Consider the following 23,770-nt stretch of genomic DNA (forward strand, 5'->3'; position numbering starts at 1 on the left):
CCTCAACATGAATCAGCCATAGGTATACATATATCCCCTCCCTTTTAAACCTCCCTCCCATGTCACCAGATCACCCTGTTTCCCTGTTTAGAAACCACTGCTCTTAGAATCGGAGAAGGCAATGGCACTCCATTCCAGTACTCTTGGCTGGAAAATCCCATGTACGGAGGAGCCTGGTAGGCTGCAGTCCATGGGGTCGCTAAGAGTCAGATACGACTGAGCGGCTCCACTTTCACTTTTCACTTTCATGCATTGGAGAAGGAAATGGCAACCCACTCCAGTGTTCTTGCCTGGAGAATCCCAGGGACGGGGGAGCCTGGTGGGCTGCCGTCTATGGGGTCTCACAGAGTAGGACACGACTGAAGCGACTTAGCAGCAGCAGCTCTTAAGAATAAGATCCAAATCCAGTCTCATGGGCCAGGAGAACAAGTCACTTGGGTTCCACCTACCGCATGAGCCCCATCTCCCATTTGTCTTTGGCTTCAGACTATTAGTTCCCTTCTTTCATTTCTAGGCTGGTTCTTGCCTCATGACCTTTACCCTTGCTGCTCTTCCTTTTTCCTGATGCACACATTCATATGCCTACCCCATTCCCATCTTTTAACATGGAGTCACATTCAACTCCCAGGGAAGGCTTTTCCTGACTACTTAATCTGAAGGGTCGCAAGGAAAATCTGTCACAGACACATCACCTGGTGTAACTGAAATTATCTTGCTCCCTTGTTTATTTATTATTTGTCTCCCTCCTATACCATCCTCCACCTTGAGACGGTAGGTTCCATGAGAAAGGGCATTTGTCTTTCGTAATCCTCTCTTGTGTCATTGGTGTCCAGCAGTGCCTGGAGAATTTCATTTCAAATTCTTTTTTATATCCTTATCACCCAGGCCTTTCTTTGAGACCAAGACATAATGGGGTTTGTGCCTAATTCTCACTCTCTTAGCAACTATTACCTATGCCAGGACTCTATACAATAGAGTTATGGTGACTCATTTTTCTTTTCCCATTTATTATAAAAAGAACAGAACAGAAAAATGCATTTGATAGATGTGCTATTAAAAACTTTGGCATTATGGACTATAAAGGGGTTTGGGCACTAGGTTAGGCCTTCTGTGGTTGCAAGGCAGTCACATCCAAGGTCATTACCACGACCAGGGTGAAAAATGTCACCAATGACTACATTAGCAACTCCCCCAAATTTCTGTCACCAGGTGTGGGTAGATATTGACCTTTCAGAATGGGTTCAGCAAAAACAGAAATGAGATGCTTGAAACAGCTCACTGAGCACAGATGCTGGGTTCAAAAGGATTCATAAAATGAGCAGAGCACCACTTGCAATATCCCTGGGAGAAGCCTCTCACCCTCCTTTGTGCCGAAATGCACTGTGTGCAACTGGGACCAAGAGGAGAGTTTCCAGTGCTGGGAGTTCAGCTCCAAACCAGCATTTCCAGAAAGTGAGTTGAGAATTAAATTGTGAATTCATGATTACCCACCTAAATGGGAGTTCTTGGGGAATGGGTGAGATTTAAAAAGACATCTCTGTGTCCACATTGTGAGCTATTTATAAACTGTAAACGCACTGGTGCTTCCTTTTTGAAGAAGCTGTAGGGCACTCCTGGGGTCACCAGTGGGCATAGATGCATGTTAGTTATGAGCAGCCATCTATGACAGGGGTCCCCAGTCTTCTGGGAGCCGGGAACTGGTTCCATGGAAGACAGTTTTTCCACAGACTTGAGAGGTGTACGGTCAGGGGTAATGTGTGCAATGGAGAGCGTAGAGGAAGCTTGTCTCCTTCCCCGGCTACTTACTTTCTGCCGTGAGGCTCAGATCCTAACAGGCCACAGGCTGGTACTGGTCCATGGCCCAGGGGTTGGGGACCTCTAGTCTATGACACAGTATTTCACAACACCCACGGAGACACTCGACTGAAAGTGACTGCTACATATGGCCTCTGTGCTCACGTTTTCCTCTCCCTCTTAGCCTGGGAAAGCTAGAGGACCTTCCCCAATAGCACCCTCGCTTCTCCTTAACACTGTGTCAGCTTGTCTCTGTTGCCTCTGTTTGCAGCAGAGGCTGAACCTCTGGGGTGTTGCCATAAGCATGGCTTTGTCCCCAAGGAACTCAACTGGGCTCTGGCTCTTGGGTGGCGGACCTGCCAGAGGTGGCTGCTGATTTTCTGTCCCTGGGCTCAGGTTGGGGTCCATTTCAAGAGTGCATGGTCTTGGAAGTGGAAGGACAGGGGGAAATATTTACTATGCTAGGATTAAATGACTTAAACAGGATCCTAGGCATTTAAATCAGTCTATTTCTACCACCTCGAAGAGGGACAGAGCCTCTCTTAGGATGACTCTATCTGACACCATCTGATATTGTTCCCCCTAAGCTTTGGATAATAACATTCCCCATCTCTTTGAGATGTTGGATATCCTAAGTGAGTTCATGTATATTAAGCAATAAGCACAAGGAACAGCTCAATTAAAATCCTGCTCAGCAAAGGGATGATGGGACTGATCTGAGCTGAGCCAGCCTACATTAGCTGGTTGGACCCCTCTCCCCTCCACCCCTACATTCATTGGCTAATGTTTGGCAGTTTGAACAATACTATTTATACCAAAGAAATCTGAAAACTCTCCAAATTGGGGCTCCCCCACCCCCAACCAGAGAGTACATTTCCTGGCACCTCACTGGTTTTTGATATTCATATTATTTTTTACTAGCATTTACTAGCATTTGTTGACTGGTTGGTTCACACAAACAGGCCTTCACTAGTGTCAACTGCATTCTTAAAAATCCTTCCAGCACTACTTCTTGTATGAGAAGAAGAGGCGATGCAGGGCTCAGGGAAGGCTAGCTGTTAATGGTCTTAGGAGGCTCGATCAGACTCTTCTCAGACACCAGCACACTGGAGCATGAGACTGAACAGAAGTAAGCCTGCTCACAAATACTTGGCAAGGCCAGCTGGCCCTTCATGAACCCATCTTGCACAAAATCCCCCAGGATTTCAGCACTCAGATATTAGGAACAGAGAGCAGCTTCCCAAGCCCATTCTGCCTGAGTGACTAAGTGTCCTTGGACCACTGAGTGTGACATCAATGGCTGCATCCAACTGCTAGAGATAAATCCCAGAAAACTTGGCAGGACTAATATCAGAAATGATGATTCACTTAAGGCCCCTAAACCCCAAATGCTAACTCCAACCTTATGGGTTCTGTGTTAGTGTTAATGATTTCCTTGAACTCACTCTGTGGTTCAGATAGCAAGTAGCACCTTATTAAGAAGCCAGCCCCCTTTGCCTAGAAATGTGTACTTACATCATTTTGGGCAAGTGATCCTTAGCAAGATAAGGGCCTTAAACTATCTGGCTGAAAGGGCAGTGCTCCCTATGGATGAAGGATAGTCCAAGGACATCCAAGGATATTCCATGTGAAGTGCAAGCATTAACGCTAAATTCATGGAATTTAAGACAGGGTGAACAGTATGAAAAGGCAAAAAGATAGGACACTGAAAGATGAACTCCCCAGGTCAGTAGGTGCCCAATATGCTACTGGAGATCAGTGGGGAAATAACTCTAGAAAGAATGAAGAGACAGTGCCAAAGCAAAAATAACACCCAGGTGTAGATGTGACTGGTGATAGAAGCAAAGTCCGATGCTGTAAAGAACAATATTGCATAGGAACCTGGAATGTTAGGTCCATGAATCAAGGCAAATTGGAAGTGGTCAAACAGAAGATGGCAAGAGTGAACATTGACATTTTAGGAATCAATGAACTAAAATGGACTGGAATGGGTGAATTTAACTCAGATGACCATTATATCGACTACTGTGGGCAAGAACCCCTTAGAAGGAATGGAGTAGCCATCATGGTCAACAAAAGAGTCCGAAGTGCAGTACTTGGATGCAATCTCAAAAACGACAGAATGATCTCTGTTCATTTCCAAGGCAAACCACTCAATATCATGGTTATCCAAGTCCTGACCAGTAACGCTGAAGAAGCTGAAGTTGAATGGTTCTATGAAGACCTATAAGACCTTCTAGAACTAACATCCCCAAAAGATGTCCTTTTCATTATAGGGGACTGGAATGCAAAAGTAGGAAGTCAAGTAACACCTGGAATAACAGGCAAATTTGACCTTGGAGTACAGAATGAAGCAGGCAAAGGCTAACAGAGTTTTGCCAAGAGAACACACTGGTCATAGCAAACACCCTCTTCCAAAAACAGAAGAAAAGACTCTACACAGGGATATCACCAGATGGTCAACACCAATATCAGATTGATTATATTCTTTGCAGCCAAAGATGGAGAAACTCTATACAGTCAGCAAAAACAAGACCGGGAGCTGACTGTGGCTCAGATCATGAACTCCTTATTGCCAAATTCAGACTTAAATTGAAAGAAGTAGGGAAAACCACTAGACCATTCAGGTATGACCTAAATCAAATCCCCTACGATTATACAGTGGAAGTGAGAAATAGATTTAAGGGCCTAGATCTGATAGATAGAGTGCCTGATGAACTATGGACTGAGGTTTGTGACATTGTACAGGAGACAGGGATCAAGACAATCCCCAAGAAAAAGAAATGCAAAAAGGCAAAATGACTCTCTGAGGAGCCCTTACAAATAGCTGTGAAAAGAAGAAAAGTGAAAAGCAAAGGAGAAAAGGAAAGATACATCCACTTGAATGCAGAGTTCCAAATAATAGCAAAGAGAGATAAGAAAGCCTTCCTCAGGGATCAGTGCAAAGAATAGAGGAAAAGAATAGAATGGGAAAGACTAGAGATCTCTTCAGGAAAATTAGAGATACCAAGGGAACATTTCATGCAAAGATGGGCTTGATAAAGGACAGAAATGGTATGGACCTAACAGAAGCGGAAGATATTAAGAAGAGGTGGCAAGAAGAACTATACAGAAAAGATCTTCATGACCCAGATAATCAGGTGGTGATTGATCACTCACCTAGAGCCAGATATCCTGGAAAGTGAAGTCAAGTGGTCTTTAGGAAGCATCACTACAAAGAAAGCTGGTGGAGATGATGGAATTCCAGCTGAGCTATTTCAAATCCTAAAAGATGATGTGGTGAAGGTGCCACACTCAATATGCCAGCAATTTGGAAAACTCAGCAGTGGCCACAGAACTGGAAAAGGTCAGCTTTCATTCTAATCCCAATGAAAGGCAATGCTAAAGAATGCTCAAACTACTGTAAAATTGCACTCATCTCACACACTAGCAAAGTAATGCTCAAAATTCTCCAAGCCAGACTTTAACAGTACGTGATCCGTGAACTTCCAGGTGTTCAAGCAGGTTTTAGAAAAGACAGAGAAACCAGAGATCAAATTACCAAAAACCATTGGGTTATAAAAAAAGCAAGAGTTCCAGAAAAACACTTCTACTTCTACTTTACTGACTATGCCAAAGCCTTTGACTGTGTGGATCACCACAAACTGTGGAAAGTTCTGAAAGAGGTGGGCATACCAGACCATCTGACCTGCCTCTTGAGAAACCTATATGCAGGTCAGGAAGCAACAGTTAGAACTGGACATGGAACAACAGACTGGTTCCAAATAGGAAAAGGAGTACGTCAAGGCTGTATATTGTCACCCTGCTTATTTAACTTATATGCAGAGTACATCATGAGAAACGCCAGGCTGGATCAATCACAAGCTGGAATCAAGATTGCCAGGAGAAATATCAATAACCTCAGATATACAGATGACACCACCCTTATGGCAGAAAGTGAGGAAGAACTAAAGAGCCTCTTGATGAAAGTGAAAGAGGACAGTAAAAAAGCTGGCTTAAAACTCAACATTCATAAAACTAAGATCATGGCATCTGGTCCCATTACTTCATGGCAAATAGACGGGGAAACAGTGGAAACAGTGACAGACTATTTTTTGGGCTCCAAAACCACTGCAGATGGTGACTGCAGTCATGACATTAAAAGACACTTTCTCCTTGGAAGAAAAGTTATGGCCAACCTAGACAGCATATTAAAAAGCAGAGACATTACTTAGCTGACAAAGGTCCATGTAGTCAAGGCTATGGTTTTTCCAGTAGTCATGTAGGGATGGCAGAGTTGGACTATAAAGAAAGCTGAGCACTGAAGAATTGATGCTTTTGAACTGTGGTGTTGGAGAAGACTCTTGAGAGTCCCTTGGACTGCAAGGAGATCCAACCAGTCCATTCTGAAGGAGATCAGCCCTGGGAGTTCTTTGGAAGGAATGATGCTAAAGCTGAAACTCCAGTACTTTGGCCACCTCATGCAAAGAGTTGACTCATTGGAAAAGACCCTGATGCTGGGAGGGATTGAAGGTGGGAGGAGAAGGGGACGACAGAGGATGAGTTGGTTGGATGGCATCACCAACTCAATGGACATGAGTTTGAGTAAACTATGGGAGTTGATGGACAGGGAGGCCTGGCATGCTGTAGTCCATGGGGTCACAAAGAGTCATCCATGACTGAGCAACTGAAGTGAACTGACCAGTTTTTTCAATCTATGGTTCTTTAAATAATAAGCTATCCTGGGTATCAGTCAGTTCAGTTCAGTCGCTCAGTCATGTCCGACTCTTTGAGACCCCATGAATCGCAGCACGCCAGGCCTCCCTGTCTATCACAAACTCCCGGAGTTCACTCAGACTCATGTCTATCGAGTCAGTGATGCCATCCAGCCATCTCATCCTCTGTCGTCCCCTTCTCCTCCTGCCCCCAATCCCTCCCAGCATCCGGGTCTTTTCCAATGAGTCAGCTCTTCGCATGAGGTGGCCAAAGTACTGGAGTTTCTGCTTCAGCATCATTCCCTCCAAATCCCAGGGCTGATCTCTTTCAGAATGGACTGGTTGATCTCCTCGCAGTCCAAGGGACTCTCAAGAGTCTTCTCCAACACCACAGTTCAGAAGCATCAATTCTTTGGCGCTCAGCCTTCTTCACAGTCCAACTCTCACATCCACACATGACCACAGGAAAACCATAGCCTTGACTAGACGAACCTTTGTTGGCAAAGTAATGTCTCTGCTTTTTAATATGCTATCTAGGTTGGTCATAACTTTCCTTCCAAGGAATAGTAATTGATATTTTAATTGAAATTTTGCCTTGGGATTTATGTTTTACAAAAGGGAAGCAGAGTCCTTGTCTTAAGTTGAATTTTCTCAGAAAACAAAGAGACAAACGTTTGAGTGCAAGTATTAATTTGAGATTGTCCCAGGAAGCAGCAGAGGGGAGCAAGGAAGTAAGACCAGAAAGGGAGGGCAACCAATAAGTGTATTAATGAGAAAGTTCAGCTGTGGACAATTCATTTCTATCAGGAGCCTCTGGGTGATAGTATTGAATCCCTCTGTCTAATATTACATATTGCCAATGATACTGGAAATGTGAATAGTCTGATTTAAAATGTGCGTGTGAAATACACACAAATTTTATTATTTTTTTTTTTAGTTTGCAATATTGTATTGGTTTTGCCACACATTGACATACACACAAATTTTAAAATCTTAGTATGGAAAAATAAAGAATGCAAAATATCTGACCAATTTTTATATTACTTATGTGGAAATGATAATATTTTTGATACGTTACATACAATGTTAATTTCACTTGTTTATTTTTACCTTTTTCAAGGTGACTAAAAGAAAATCTGCAATTATCTGAATTATCAGGCTTCCATTTGAGGCTCCTGTTAGATTTCTACTGGGCAGTGCTGGCCTAGGACATGCCTCAGATGCATCCCACAATGGTATTGATCAACCATCTCCTGCCCAACCTTGGCTGAGAGGTACTCCAGAGAAGTTAACTCCCTGATGCTTTGAGTTTTCTTTCACAAACAGAGACAAGAACTTTCCTTAGAAAGCTTCCCGTGTTATACAACAACCGGACTGCCAAGGGGGCCCCAGGTAGGGAGCCCAGAGCCACTGTCTTGTCCCTCCTCCCCCTCCTCCATTCCGCTCCTGACTTTGAGACCCTCCCTCTGCGTACCATGCCCCCTGAATCCATGGCCCTGGGGAGACCAGAGGTACAAGAGTGGATAGAACGTCAGGTCAATGTTCCAGGGAACTGTTACTACCGAAAAGAACTGATATTATTCCTCCACGGGAAAGTGGGAGGTCAGGTGAGCGACAGAGATTGAACTTCACAAGAAGGATGGTCTTAACCAAACCCTGCCCAACGAGACTGTCTGCTGCACAGTTTAAAGAGCTCCCTGTTTGTGGAGCTGTTCGGAACCAAGTTGCCAGTGATTTGTAGGGAGTCCCGGCAGCAATAGGAGGTCACACAAAATGAAGGTCTCTAAGATATGTATTTCAGTTCTGAAAACAGGCCCCATCTTGCGTCTAGAGCAGCGTCACGCCATAGTGAGAAACACGGGGCTCTCCTCCCATAGAACTGAGCCCTGTACTTTCTAATATCTGTCAGATACGTTGAGTAAACAAAGTGATCACCAAGTGTTCAAGGAACATTTCAGGTATGATATCTCATTCAGTCCCCCGAACAAGACTGTATGGTAAGAGTTATTGCCATCAGAAGTGTAAACTGAGGCTAACAGAGAAAACTCTAATCCAAAGTCTTTAAGTGGAGGAGCTAGGATTGAATCCAGGCCAAATGATTGATGTATTCATTATCAAGCTCATCTTGACCTTAGGTCAGAACCAGTGTTTTTAACCACTAGATTTCTCTCATCAAACACTGGTCTTTTATTTGAGGGGCAGGCATGTATCTCACTTTCTGATAATGAGAACAATATATCACATGTACAAAATGCATTTCCCAAAGAATCCCTCAGCCATTTTTCAGGTCCTACCTGCTATAAGACCGTCACTGATTCCCATCAGGAAACTGAATCTATTCTCTGCTTCTCTGAGGCTGGGTGGGCTTGAGAAGAACCATTCCAAAGAAAAGAGCGTGGTGGAAATAATTCTATGGGATTCTTGAGGATGAGTCTTAAGATAGAAATGTGTTTGGCTCGCTCACTCTCTAGAGAAACCGAAAGGAAACTGGCCACTGGAAGGAGCCCAGAACACAGAAGGAGGCCATGCACACGTGTTTCAGAAAACTGCCCCAGCCAAGGTCTCAGGTGCCAGGCCTGTCAATCACCAGCCAGACATATTGCTGCTGCTGTTTAGTCCCTAAGTCACATCCGACTCATTGTGACCCCATGGACTGTAGCCCGTCAAACTCCTCTGTCCACGGGATTTCCCAAACAAGAATACTGGACTGGGTTGCCATTTTCTCCTCCAAGGTATCTTCCCAACCCAGGGATCGAACCCAGGTCTCCTGCTTGGCAAGCAGATTCTTTACCACTGAGCTACCTATGAAACCCCACCAGCCAGACATATATGAGTGAACAAATCTTCTGGTGATTCTAACCCCCAGCTGGTGAGTCTTCCTGTTAAGGCCTCAGATTCTGTGAAGGAGCATTATCAAATCAGTCCTGCTGTGAATTTCCGACCCACAGAATATTTCAGCATTTATGTGGGTGCTTTAGCCACTAAGTTTTGGGGGTGACTTGTTATACACTTCCAGTAACGACATCATGGTCCAATTTTACCTTAGCTCTCAGCTCGAAGTCAAGTTTAATGTTTAAATACAGTAACTTTGTTAGTTATGAGTGGGGCTTCCATGGTGGCTCAGATGGTAAAGAATCCACCTGCAAAGCAGTAGACCTGGGTTCGATCCCTGGGTCAGGAAGATTCCCTGGAGAAGGAAATGGCAACCCATTCCTGTATTCTTGCCTGAAGAATCCCATGGACAGAGGAGCCCAGTGGGCTATAGTCCATGGGGTCGCAAATAGTTGGACATAACTGAGCGACTAACACACACCCACACACCCACCCACACATACACATATTAGCTATGAGTTAGAATGACCACTTTCTTATTTTGTAACCTTGAGTGTACATTTCTATTATTTTAGCCTTATTTTGTCTTTCTTTGGAAGATATAAGGTGTACATCAACAACAAATGATCCTTGTCTATCCCCTAAGAATAAAAACATTAATACCTGAATCTTCCTTCATGTCAACATCTTCTTCTTCATTATCATCATCTATTAAAAAATAAGAAAAACTCATATGAAAGCTAGAAATACCACTATTTGCTAATTTGACTAACAAAAAAATAGAGCTAAAGAAAACATTTAGTAGAAAAGAGTATTAAATCATGACTTTCCATTGACTTATATTATCATGCTTAATTAGGAATAAAGTATATACTTTAGAGCACAATTTAATAGCTAGGGTTTATATTTCCTTTAAAAAATTATTACATATTTTATAACAAAATATACATGCAATAATGTTTCACTTATAAAAGTTATATATGGTCACTTTGCTCACTTCAATTCATAAAAAAAATAAAAATCACAGATTTTAAATGTCACATTTTCTGCATTTATTAAAGGTGTGTAAGCTTACCTGAAATAACTAAGAAATGCAGGCATCACCATTTTATTGTAGGCTGACACACCATCCAACCCTTGCCCTGCACTAGGAAACGTGCTTGTTTGCAACACGTGGAAACCCACGCCTTTAACCATGTACTTTCAAGTATCCCTACCTACTGCTGCTCCATTCCTACTTAACCCCTCTCATCTCACCTTCTACAGTAAGTCCCTTTGACAGGACCCAGACGTATGCTTCCTCTGCCTGCTGAATGGCTTATTTGTTTTTCTGAACTGTTATATGTTTTCATCTCCTCTCCTTATACGTTCCTCATATCCAGCCAGTGCCAAATCCTGTCCTATTTCCATATTTCTTCTCCTCCACCCACATCATTGCACCCAAATCCCAACTCTCAGCACCATTCACTTCCTGGGTTTTTTGGTTTCCCGACTGTCCTACTCTTCTTCCCACTTCTGACACCAATTCCCTTTACATGTAGCTGTCAAATCAGTATTAAAACACTGCTCGCAGCTAATTCACAACTACTAGACAACCTCTCTGTCTAATGAAAAAGTCTACATCTTTGGAGTAACACTCAAGGCCGACAATATCTGGTTCCAACCACGCTTCTCAGTTTCACCAGCCCTGTTCCACTCATGCTGCCAACTACACGCATGGCAACGCTTGGCTCTTCCTTATTTCCTGCGGCTTCCTTTAGCTTCCTTCCTCCTGCCTCGGTCCTGGAAGCAATGCTTTTCTCCATCTCTGTTCACACTTATACTTCCAGGCCAAGCTGAGGCACTGTAACATCTGCTCCACCCAAATTTGAATGAATAATGTTCTCTTTGGTACCTTATTTTCACTGCCTTCTGAGTATAGACTCTAAGGGCCTTTAGGCTTAGATATGTATACTGGCTCCTCCACCTACACATTCACCATGTATGTGTTCCTGGAGAAATTACCTAATATTCCTGGGTTTCAAGTTCATCAGCTATAAAGTGAAATAAAAATAGTGCCTCCTACAGAGTTATTGTGAGGATTAAATGAGATAATATAAAATAAAACACTAGGACAGCTACTGAAACATCATTTAACGCTAAGTTCAGTTCAGTCGCTCAGTCGTGTCGACTCTTTGTGACCCCATGAATCACAGCACGCCAGGCCTCCCTGTCCATCACCAATTCCCGGAGTTCACTCAAACTCACGTCCATTGAGTCAGTGATGCCATCCAGCCATCTCATCCTCTGTCATCTCCTTCTCCTGCTGCCCCTAATCCCTCCCAGCATCAGAGTCTTTTCAATGAGCCAACTCTTTGCATCAGGTGGCCAAAGTATTGGAGTTTCAGCTTTAGCATCAGTCCTTTCAAAGAACACCCAGGACTGATCTCCTTTAGGATGGACTGGTTGGTCCAAGGGACTCTCAAGAGTCTTCTCCAACACCACAGTTCAAAGGCATCAATTCTTTGGTGCTCAGCTTTCTTCACAGTCCAACTCTCACATCCATACATGACCAAAGGAAAAACCATAGCCTTGACTAGATGGACCTTTGTTGGCAAAGTAATGTCTCTGCTTTTCAATATGCTATCTAGGTTGGTCATAACTTTCCTTCCAAGGACTAAGCGTCTTTTAATTTCATGGCTGCAATCACCATCTGCAGTGATTTTGGAGCCCAAAAAGATAAAGTCTAACACTGTTTCCCCATCTATTTCCCATGAAGTGATGGGACCAGATGCCATGATCTTCATTTTCTGAATGTTGAGCTTTAAGCCAACTTTTTCACTCTCCTCTTTCACTTTCATCAAGAGGCTTTTTAGTTCCTCTTCACTTTCTGCCATAAGGGTGGTGTCATCTGCATATCTGAGGTTATTGATATTTCTCCCAGCAATCTTGATTCCAGCTTGTGCTTCATCCAGCCCAGCATTTCTCATGATGTACTCTGCATATAAGTTAAATAAGCAGGGTGACAAAATACAGCCTTGACATACTCCTTTCCCGATTTGGAAGCAGTCTGTTGTTCCATGTCCAGTTCTAACTGTTGCTTCCTGACCTGCATATAGGTTTCTCAAGAGACAGGTCAGGTGGTCTGATATGCCCATCTCTTTCAGAATTTTCCACAGTTTATTGCGATCCACAGTCAAAAGCTTTGGCATAGTCAATAAAGCAGAAATAGATATTTTTCTGGAATTCTCTTTGCTTTTTGATGATCCAACAGATGTTGGCAATTTGATCTCTGGTTCCTCTGCCTTTTCTAAAACCAGCTTGAACATCTGGAATTTCATGGTTCACGTATTGCTGAAGCCTGGCTTGGAGAATTTTGAGCATTACTTTACTAACGTGTGAGATGAGTACAATTGTGCAGTAGTTTGAGTATTCTTTGGCATTGCCTTTCTTTAGGATTGGAATGAAAACTGACCTTTTCCAGTCCTGTGGCCACTGCTGAGTTTTCCAAATTTGCTGGCATATTGAGTATAGCACTTTTACAGCATCATCTTTCAGGATTTGGAATAGCTCAACTGGAATTCCATCACCTCCACTAGCTTTGTTCATAGTGATGCTTTCTAAGGCCCACTTGACTTCACATTCCAGGATGTCTGGCTCTAGGTGAGTGATCACACCATTGTGATTATCTGGGTCGTGAAGATCTTTTTTGTATAGTTCTTCTGTGTATTCTTGCCACCTCTTCTTAATATCTTCTGCTTCTATTATGTCCATACCATTTCTGTCCTTTATCGAGCCCATCTTTGCATGAAATGTTCCCTTGGTAGCTCTAATTTTCTTGAAGAGATCTCTAGTCTTTCCCATTCTGTTGTTTTCCTCTATTTCTTTGCAAGGATCACTGAGGAAGGCTTTCTTATCTCTCCTTGCTATTCTTTGGAACTCTCCATTCAAGTGGGTATATCTTTCCTTTTCTCCTTTGCTTTCACTTCTCTTCTTTTCACAGCTATTTGTAAGGCCTCCCCAGACACCCATTTTGCTTTTTTTCATTTCTTTTCCATGGGGATGGTCTTGATCCCTGTCTCCTGTACAATGTCATGAACTTCAGTCCATAGTCCATCAGGCACTCTATCAGATCTAATTCCTTAAATCTAATTCTCACTTCCACTGTATAATCATAAGGAATTTGATTTAGGTCATACCTTGAATGGTCTAGTGGTTTTCCCTACTTTCTTCAATTTAAGTCTGAATTTGGCAATAAGGAGTTCTGAGCCACAGTCAGCTCCCGGTCTTGTTTTTGCTGACTGTATAGAGCTTCTCCATCTTTGGCTGCAAAGACTATAATCAATCTGATTTCGGTGTTGACCATCTGGTGATGTCCATGTGTAGAGTCTTCTCTTGTGTTGTTGGAAGGGGGTGTTTGCTATGACCAGTGGGTTCTCTTGGCAAAACTCTGTTAGCCTTTGCCCTGTTTCATTCTGTATTCCAAGGCTAAGTATTAGCTATTTTTACCATCAATTCCCACAGCCTAGTAACTCGTAAACTATCTGTTTTCCATAGGCCCACCTCTAGATCATAAATCCTACAAAGATAAAAACATCTGTGTTCTTTTGTCTCCCATGGCACCTAATCCAATTGCTTATACATTGGAATCGAGAAAGAAATTTCTGCTGAATTAAATTTTTGTGATTTTTGTTTTGTTTTTATCTCATTTTGTATTAGCCAAACTGGAGAATTCCTAGTTTATACTTCTAAGTGTTTCCTGCATATCAGGACAGCATGTATTTAGAGGATGGTCTGTAAGCAAAGGGACTCAGTCAAGATTTGCAACTTCCTAGCCAGATTTATTCAATATACCATTTCTCAAAGTGTTAATTATTAATGAAGATTAGGGGCTGCCGTCTATGGGGTCGCACAGAATCAGACGCGACTGAAGTGACTTAGCAGCAGCAGAGATATAATAGCAGAAGTGGAAAATGCATTTAATTTGAAGTGTTACACAGATAATTCTTGATGGCCACAGTTACATTTCAAAGAAGTAAAATTTCTTTCATTCAGATTGTTAGAAACAGTTGTGATTTTCTACATAATTTTTTTTTCATTCTTTTTATGAATATAATTTTAGGAGGAAGAATAGCTATTTCTTGGAAATGTGGTTTTCTAACCAAATGATTACCTAAATTCTACAAAGTAAACTTCACATATTTTTTTCTAAACTTAATATATTAAAATAGAATTTTTTTCCCAAAACTGCCTAAAATATATAGAATCATCTCTATGACAACAGACCCTGTGGAATCTCAGAGTGGGATGGAAAAGACTATATTTTCTAGGGGAAAATAAAGGAAATGTCAAAGATCTCTCAATTGCTCCCCTTGTATCCATTTGTCTTTCTGATAAACACTAATTGGTAGCCTAGTATGTGCAAGGCTCATACTAGGTACTTTGGCCACCTCATGCGAAGAGTTTACTCACTGGTAAAGACTCTGATGCTGGGAGGGATGGGGGTAGGAGAAGAAGGGGATGGCAGAGGATGACATGGCTGGATGGCATCACTGACTCGATGGACGTGAGTCTGAGTGAACTCTGGGAGTTGGTGATGGACAGGGAGGCCTGGCGTGCTGCGATTCATGGGGTCGCAAAGAGTCGGACACGACTGAGCGACTGAACTGAACTGAACTATGTGCAAGGCTTGTGTTTGGCGAAATAGAAAACACAAAAATAAATCAGACACTTAAATAAAACTTTATCTAGAAACTTACCAAGAGTAAGGAAACTAAGACATGCAGAGAAATTCAAATATATGATGCAGAGTAATCATTGCCATTACAAAAGGTGCCAGAGGAGGGATGGATGCTTCTAGTCAAGGCTACTGGGAAGGGTTCTCAGAAAATGTGACCTCAGAGCGTATATTTGAAAATAGACTCTATTGATAGCATAGGGATGATAAAACTACCATTCTTCTAGAGTTGGTAATACATGTAAAGTGCTTATACAGAAGGAACATTCAATAAATACTGGCTGTCACTGTCATCAAGTCATTATTATTACTACATGTACTAGCTAACCATGTACTGGCCAATATTATGTGCCAGAACCATGGGAGGCTTTGGAGATACAAGAGGACACTCCCCTCCCTCAAAGACCTCATAAAGAGGTGGGTGGCATAGGAAAGCAAAACCAGAAAGCAAGGGAGCTGGAAGCCTTGTATGCAAATCCTGCCAGTCACTTTGTAAAAGGCTGCCCTGGAGGGGAGGGTAATTCCATGACATTTCTCACTCCCCTGCTGGTGTAAAGATTTCCACTTGAATTTTGTTTCAAGTCTGCTTCTGGAGTCAGGGAGAGGGTTGGGTATTCAAAGTAAGACAAGGTTAATGGAGCTCAAGCAGAGGGAAATGCAGCTAAAAACACTTGGATGTGACCACTCAAGATGCTTTGAAGGCAATAAAACTAGCTCTTAATGGCTAAAGGGAGAATTTACAGAACTTTGGATAAAATGATCTGTACTACTATTGAAAGGTCTTCTTTGGTCCATGCTGAATATGGTGGTTAATTTTATGTATCAACATGACTGGACTGTAGAGTGCCCAGACATTTGCTGAACACTATTCTGAGAGTGTCTGGGAGGAGGATTCTGGATGAAATTAACATTTGAATCCATAGACTGAGTAAAGCAGATTGTCACCCCATGGATCTCATCCAATTTGTTAGGATGACCCTCCCCCAAGTAAGAGGGGACTCTTTCTGCCAGATTACCTACCTCTGTGCTGAGACACTGAATATCTTGTGTCTTTGACCTCAAACTGGAACAAGGGCTCTTCCAGGGTCTCAAGCCTGTCAGCATCTGGATTGAAACTACACTATCGACTCTCCTGGTTCTCAAGCTTGCCCACCACAGATCTTGGGACTTGTTAGCCTTCATAACTGTGGGAGCCATTTCTTTATAACACATCTCTTTCCATATCTATATTGTTGGTTCTGTTTCTCTGAAGAATCTTGATTACTACACCAGGTTGAAGCATTTAAAGTGTATCCTGAGAACCAACTTTAAGTAGAGAAGTAACATACCATCCATTGAGTGATAACTTGTTTTTTTATGAGAGAAATTTACTTTAAAAATGCCTTCATATTTTGGTATTCGTGTTACAATCAAGCAAGAGTCCTTTGGTCTGCAAAGCACCTAATGTGCTGTTACTTATTAATGAAATCCAGTTTAGTACAAGTACAACATTATTCTACGTAATGTGCTCACTGGAGCCATTTTTATTCAACACATTTCTAGCAATAATTTTTTTTTCCAAGCAAAAGCTGGAACCAAAAGACAATGTATAAAAGAAGATGATAGTCTATGGAGATGGGAGTCATGCCATTCAAACTTGGAAAGAAGTTAAGACATGTTTGGAGCATGGGCAGAGAGGTGCCCTTTTAACAGTTCTTTAAGCATCCTACTTCTTTGTTAGAGGACAAAAATAAAATATAAGGTTCTCAGCCAAAGTGATACCATTTCAAAATAGAGAGCAATCCATCAGCTGGTATTATTCTGTATGTTCAGAAATGCCAACTCCAGAAAATCCTCTTTCCTTCCTCTGCCGGGGCTTCCCTGGTAGCTCAGTTGGTGAAGAATCCATCTGCAATGCGGAGACCTGGGTTCAATCCCTGGGTTGGGAAGATCCCCTGGAGAAGGGGACCGCTACCCACTCCAGTATTCTGGCCTGGAGAATTCCATGGACTGTATAGTCCATGGAGTTGCAAAGAATCAGACACGATGAGCGACTTTCACTTCACTTCCTCTGCCAAGGGCACCCAGAGACTAAGGCTCAGTTTCATCTGAAGGGGCCTCTTTGATATGAATTTCATAATGGATACAATTTGTATTCATTTCACTATCAGATTAACCTGTTGAATTCTTCACAGAAAGTACAAATATGACTAAGGTTCTTATTTAGATCAAATACAAGTATGAAAAACAACTAGTTTTCAGTAACACCTAGCTCTGTACACTTCAGAAACCCCTTCATAAGGAAGCATTTTACCTACTTTCACAGCTATCTACTTTATCTTTTATGGGAGATTGAGTTGATATGAAAGATTGTTGGCTTAAAGATATCTGTTTTGGAGAAGGTAAATAGTAATAACAAATGGTCCCACGCTTCCTTGAAAGACAAAGTATACCACAGGTTTTGCAATGACTTAGGGTTTGCCTCTTCTCTACTTACCTAGAGTTCCCATAATTAATGCAGTCTTTGAGGGAAGTAAAAAGAAAACAGACAAACTACAAAACCCAAAGAACTTCAGTCTAAAGTGCGGTCTCTGGACCAGCAGCATCATTGGCATTATCATCTGATAACTTGTTAGAAATGCAAGTTCTTGGGTCCCATTAAAGATCACAAGTTCTCAGGGAGGGACCCATCACTCTGTGTTTTAATAAGCCCTCCAGGTGATGCTCATATAAGCTGATATTCCAAAGTACTACTTGTGCACTGGAGGAGAATCTTTCAAAAGCAGTAGCTGCCTCACTTTACATCCAAGCTAAGCTAACTTGGATGCTTAACCAATACTGATGCTGGTAAGGGATACCCAAACCACATGGTTTCTGGGAGCAAGAAACAGTTCTTCTCCTTATAAGATAACATATGCTTGAAATCACCCAGCTAACACATAGCTGGAAGGCATGGTTATCATGGTCCATGGCCAGGACCCTCAGATTGGCTGAGGGACATGTACATGGATGGACATGTACATGTCCACTGAAGCTCCAGCTTCATTCAAAGAGACCTGTGGGTTGCATGGACAAAGGAGTGTGTTACAAGGAAAGTTACCCTCATGGACTATTAAGGCAGCCTCTCCACTCCCAGGCAGGGGGTGGGTGGAGGTGGGGGGAAAATGAATGACAGGCACGTGAAATAGATAAAACAATACTGTCGTCAAAACTTCAGGGACACCCCCGCATATGGGCAAGTCTGTAAAGCAGAACAATTACAGTGATCTCGGCTTTTATTTCATGAGCACCCAAGTCCTCTCTCCTAAGGCTTAATTTTCACAGCACAGGCTTTTTATTTATCCTTTATTTTTTAAATAATTCATTATCCACAGCTTCTAGGAGCAGTTTGCATTTGCAGAGAAAGGAGATAGCATTAGCAAAAACACAATGCTCCAAACTTTTCAGGATTTCCATGAAGTAGGAAAGATAAGGGTATCCTCATGGCTTCTTGGGAAACTTGACAAAGCAGAAATTGGAAGCAAGGAAAGACATAAAGATGAATTCCTCACAGAGTGAGTATCTTGCATTACATTGAAAACCGGGGCCCCCTGGATCTAACAAATTGCTAAATTTACTTTATGGAAGGTCCCTGAGAGGGCCAGGAGAGAGTTTTTTTTTAAAGTCAAAAATTTTTTTTTCTCCTTCTCCCACCTGGTCATTGACCTAAGAGGAGCACTCAAAGCTCATTCATTTATAAATAAATCAATAAGTAAAAGGCATTGCTCAGAAAACTGCATGGTTCTGCTGTTTCTGGTTTGGCCAACTAGGTACATGATGGTACCAATCCCTAAGATATAGGGTTCAGGAGTGGGGCGATGGGGAAGGGGAGACTTTGGATTTAGTTTTAGATGTGTTGAGTGAGACATGCTGAGGGACTCTTGGCTGGAGATGGTCGTGTGCAGTGAGGATACAGAGAGAAGTGGAGACAGGATGCCCAGGCAGGTGAAATAAAGGCTGCAAAGGGTCACATGGAGTCACGTGATCAAATATTCACTGGTTTCAAAAACCACACTCCACCCACCCAACAGGTTTTGATAACCTCCACAAGGACAGCAGCTGTAGCAGGGTAGAGAGAACCGCATAATTGCTGTGGACTGCTGAGTAAATAGCAAGTGAAGGAGATCGACACCTCTTCAGAGATATTTGGCTGAGATCCCACTCCTGGGCATGTACTTGGGCAAAACTATCATTCAAAAAGATACATGCAACCCAAAGATCATAGCAGCACCATCTACAACAGCCAACACATGGGAACAACCTAAATTTCCATCACCGGCTGAATAAAATATTGTGTTGTGCTGTGCTTAGTCACTCAGTCATGTCTGGCTCTTTGTGACCCTATGGACTAGCCTGCCAGGCTCCCCTGTCCATGGGATTCTTCAGGCAAGAATAGTAGAGTGGGTTGCCATGCCCTCCACCAGGGGATCTTCCCAACCCAGGGATCGAACCCAGGTATCCCACATTGCAGGTGGATTCTTTACCGTCTGAGCCACCAGGGAAGCCCATGAGTACTGGATTGGGTAGCCTTCTCCAGGGGATCTTCCTGACTCAGGATTTGAACTGGTGATCTCCTGAATGAAATACTGCTGCTGCTACTGCTAAGTCACTTCAGTCGTGTCCGACTCTGTGTGACCCCATAGACGGCAGCCCAACAGGCTCCCCCGTCCCTGGGAGTCTCCAGGCAAGAACACTGGAGTGGGTTGCCATTTCCTCCTCCAATGCATGAAAGTGAAAAGTGAAAGTGAAGTCGCTCAGTCGTGTCTGACTGTTTGCGACCCCATGGACTGCAGCCCACCAGGCTCCTCCGTCCATGGGATTCTCCAGGCAAAAGTACTGGAGTGGGGTGTCATTGCCTACACAGCCATAAAAAAAATGAAATAATGCCATTTGCAGCCACATGGACAGACCAAGTCAGACAGAGAAAGGTAGATACCGTATAATATCACTTACATGTGGAATCTAAAATATGACACAAATGAATTTATCTGAAACAGAAACAGACTCACAGGCCTAGGAAAGAGACTTGTGGTTGCCAAAGGGAAGGAGATGTGGGGGAGGGATGGAGTGAGAACTTGGCATTAGCAGATGCAAACTATTATATATTGAATGGACAGACAACAAGGCCCTCTGAATAGCACAGGGAACTATATTCAACATCCTATAATAAAGAATGTGAAAAATATTATATGTATATGCAGAACTAAATCACTCTGCTGTACAGCAGAAATGAACACAACTTTGTAAATCAATTGCCCTTCAGTAAAATAAATTTGGAAAGAAGATGTGGCTGAGGGCACAAGTCAGGTCTACGCATACGGTGTCATGTAGGTTGGAGGATTTTCACCTACTCTATTGTTTATTCTTACTTCTGTGTCTTATTAGAAATTATTTCATTTATACACTATTCTCAAAAGTTACTGTTACTCTTCCCACACCTGCCTCAATGTTTTCAACTACACAGCAGAAAGCAGTCTACCCAGGACTTTTGAGGACTCTTTCTGAAGCACCTTGTAGGGGTTTTTTGTACAGATGCCTACAGCATCCGCCCTTCTGCCAGCAGCATTTTGCCTTCTCTTTTATCAGAACTCCCTAATGAGATCAAACTCTGCTTAGTCAAGGCTTGTGTCCTTAGGTCTTTATTTGTTCTGCTGTTTATCAGCATTTGCTACACACACTGCACATTCTTCCCCTTTAAAGAGACCGATGGCTTTCTGTCTAGGCCTGCTGCTTGTTCCTGCATTCGGGTTGCCTGGTTACAGCAACACTTCACTGGATTTTCATTGAAGGCAAAATGTGTTTGTAGCTTTTGAGGCCCATCAAGTGGAAATGGTTAGTACCCCATTTCCTAAGAAGGCAGTCAACTCCTTTATGCACATTACAGAAAGCAGGTCTTGCATAATTCTAAGCATCAATGCGACCTGCACATTAAAAATGTACAAATGAGCACAAAAGTGCCAAGTCCCTGTAAATATCCATAATTAAAGAAAACTTTGAGTTATTTCACTCTATAGATTTTTCTATGCACCGAATGTGCCATTTTAAATAAAAACAATGTGCAATTCAGACCGGGTCAACAATTTGCTTGAGTTCCCTTTACTTATTCAAAGACAACTGATGAATTAGTTCACTGGTGCTGCTGTAAAAAATTTCTATGTACTTAGTGCCTTACAACAACTCAAAATTATCATGTTACAGTCCTGTGGATGAGAAGTCAGACGTGGACCTAACTGGGTTAAACAAGGTGTTGGCAGGGCTGCAATCCTTCCTGCGGGCTCTAGAGGAGGATCTGTACCTTCAACCTTGCAGCTGCTAGAGGCCACGCACATTCCTCAGCTCACGGCCCCCTTTGCATCACGAAAGCCAGACAGGCTGAATCTCTCTGAACATTATTCCACAGTCATGTCTCCCTCAGACTCTCTTCTTTCTGTCTCCTTCTCCCAGTTTTTAAGGACCCTTGTGATTACATTGGCCCACTCAGATAAGTCAGGATAATATCCCTATTTTAAGATCAGCTAATCAGCAGCCCTGATTTCATTTGCAATCTTATCTCCCCTCTGCAATGTTAACCTATTTACAGATTCTGGGGTTGAAGGCATCTTTGGGGGGTTTAAGGCATCATTCCTCCTCCCACATCTAGTAAATCAGGAAGCAGATGGCTTTGCATACAAAGTATCTGAGGAGTAGAACTAAGAATGACTCCATTTAGACATAATGATTTTCTAAGGGGTCAAGTACCTAGGCTTAAAATCAAGGTCTTTCCTGAGTTTTTAATTTTCAACTTCATTCTCTTGTATAAAAAGTTTCTTCTTTGCTTTCTTTTATTCATTCTTCATTCTTTCTTTCATCTCCCCTTCCTCCCTCCTTTCCATTCTCCACCCTCCTCTTTTTCACATTTCCTTTCCTCTTTCTTTTGTCTTTATGCCTACCTTTCCTCATTGTTTTGGTCATAAAAGGATAATAGCTAACTAACATCACAAAGACAGATGACTAACCGGGGAGCTACTTGCAACATACATTTGAAAAGATTAACAGTTTTAGTATACAAATTGTTCTTACAAATCAATAAAGATAAATATGCAACAGTCAGTATAAATATGCAAAAGATATGATTAGCCATTTCACATAGGACATTTTGAGCTATAATAAACAACTGAAAAAGGGATTAGCTATACTACTAATAAAAGAAATGCACTTTGTTATCCATTAATTAGCTTAATTCATGTATAAACTTGATAACATGAGAATGTATACCACTTGGAAGAGTAAGGAAATAGTAAACTCTTAAATACTGCTTATGATAATATAAATTCTGTGCAATGGACTGAATGTTTGTGCTCCCCCAGAATTCATATTTTGAAATCCTAGCCCCCAGTGAGATGGTATTAGGAGGTAAGACTTTGGGAGATAATTAATTGTGAAGGTGCACCTCTCATGAATGGGATTCATGCCTTCATAACAGAAACCCCAGAGAACTCTCCTTCCACCACATAAGGACACAATGAGAAAACAGCTGCCTGCAACTCAGGAGTGGGTCCTCACCAGAACCTGGCCACGCTGGCACTATGGTCTCACAATTCCAGCCTCCAGAACTGTGAGAGATAACTTTCTGTTGTTTATGAGCCTCCTGTTTACGATTTTTGTTACATTAGCCTGAAAGGACATTAGCCCGAAAGGCTGTTCAATGTGAATTGTCAATGTTCACATGCTTGCCTCTGGGAATGGTGACTCCTGAGTACACGCCACTCACTCACAGGCTTGTAAACACAAAGGCCAATTTTACGATTACTATCAGAGCATCTTGATTTTTTATGCATTGTGAAAGAGTAATACTCCTTCTAGAAAAGTTTCTAAAAAAATTGTGGATATATGCCAATGTTTACCTATAAAGACATGCTTCTATAAGTGTCATTCATCAACAAATAGAGAATAATTTGCAATGATATTTTCACAGTTCAACAATATGATTTTGGGTAAACACTGGGTTCATTAAGATTATGCTCAGTTCAGTTGCTCAGTCGTATCCGACTCTTTGTGACCCCATGAATCGCAGCATGCCAGGCCTCCCTGTCCATCACCAACTCCCGGAGTTCACTGAGACTCACGTCCATCGAGTCAGTGATGTCATCCAGCCAGCTCATTCTCTGTCGTCCCCTTCTCCTCCTGCCCCCAATCCCTCCCAGCATCAGAGTCTTTTCCAATGAGTCAACTCTTCGCATGAGGTGGCCAAAGTACTGGAGTTTCAGCTTTAGCATCACTCCTTCCAAAGAACGCCCAGGACTGATCTCTTTTAGAATGGACTGGTTGGATCTCCTTGTTACAGAACAATATATAATGACATGAAAAAATGTTCATGATCTGTGGTATGTGACACATTGTGAGTTATAAGACTGCATTTTTGGTTGTTTTCACTTTGCATTTTAAAAGACCTAAAGGATAAACAATGAAATCTAATTCATCTCTGAACTATAGGATAAAAAATTATTTGTATTTTTTTCTTTTGGATTCTCTTTTTTTTTTTTTACTACAAATCTGTGCTACTTTTATATTACAATAAGAAGTTTTCTATATATTATTTTCTAGAAGCTATATATATTTTAAAACATGGTCCAATGACTGAAATGCCTCCTTTTAAAATTACAAGAAGAAATAAACAGGCATCTTTTAAATGCATAATCCTTGGTCTAGACATCTCTCTGAATATTCATTTACGTTG

General features: G+C 42.1%; 1 protein-coding gene across 1 annotated transcript in view; it reads right to left on the reverse strand.

Annotated features, from left to right (window-relative positions):
* The window catches only part of MACROD2 (mono-ADP ribosylhydrolase 2), a 2,305,531-nt gene that overhangs the window by 178,515 nt on the left and 2,103,246 nt on the right, over window positions 1–23,770 (reverse strand). The window contains exon 10 of the mRNA XM_070382044.1: window positions 9,984–10,028. Within this exon, the coding sequence (XP_070238145.1) occupies window positions 9,984–10,028 (45 nt within the window). The remainder of the gene's footprint in view (window positions 1–9,983; window positions 10,029–23,770) is intronic.

This window comes from Bos mutus, chromosome 13, assembly GCF_027580195.1.
Source record: "Bos mutus isolate GX-2022 chromosome 13, NWIPB_WYAK_1.1, whole genome shotgun sequence".
In the NCBI taxonomy this organism is placed as follows: Eukaryota; Metazoa; Chordata; class Mammalia; order Artiodactyla; family Bovidae; genus Bos; species Bos mutus.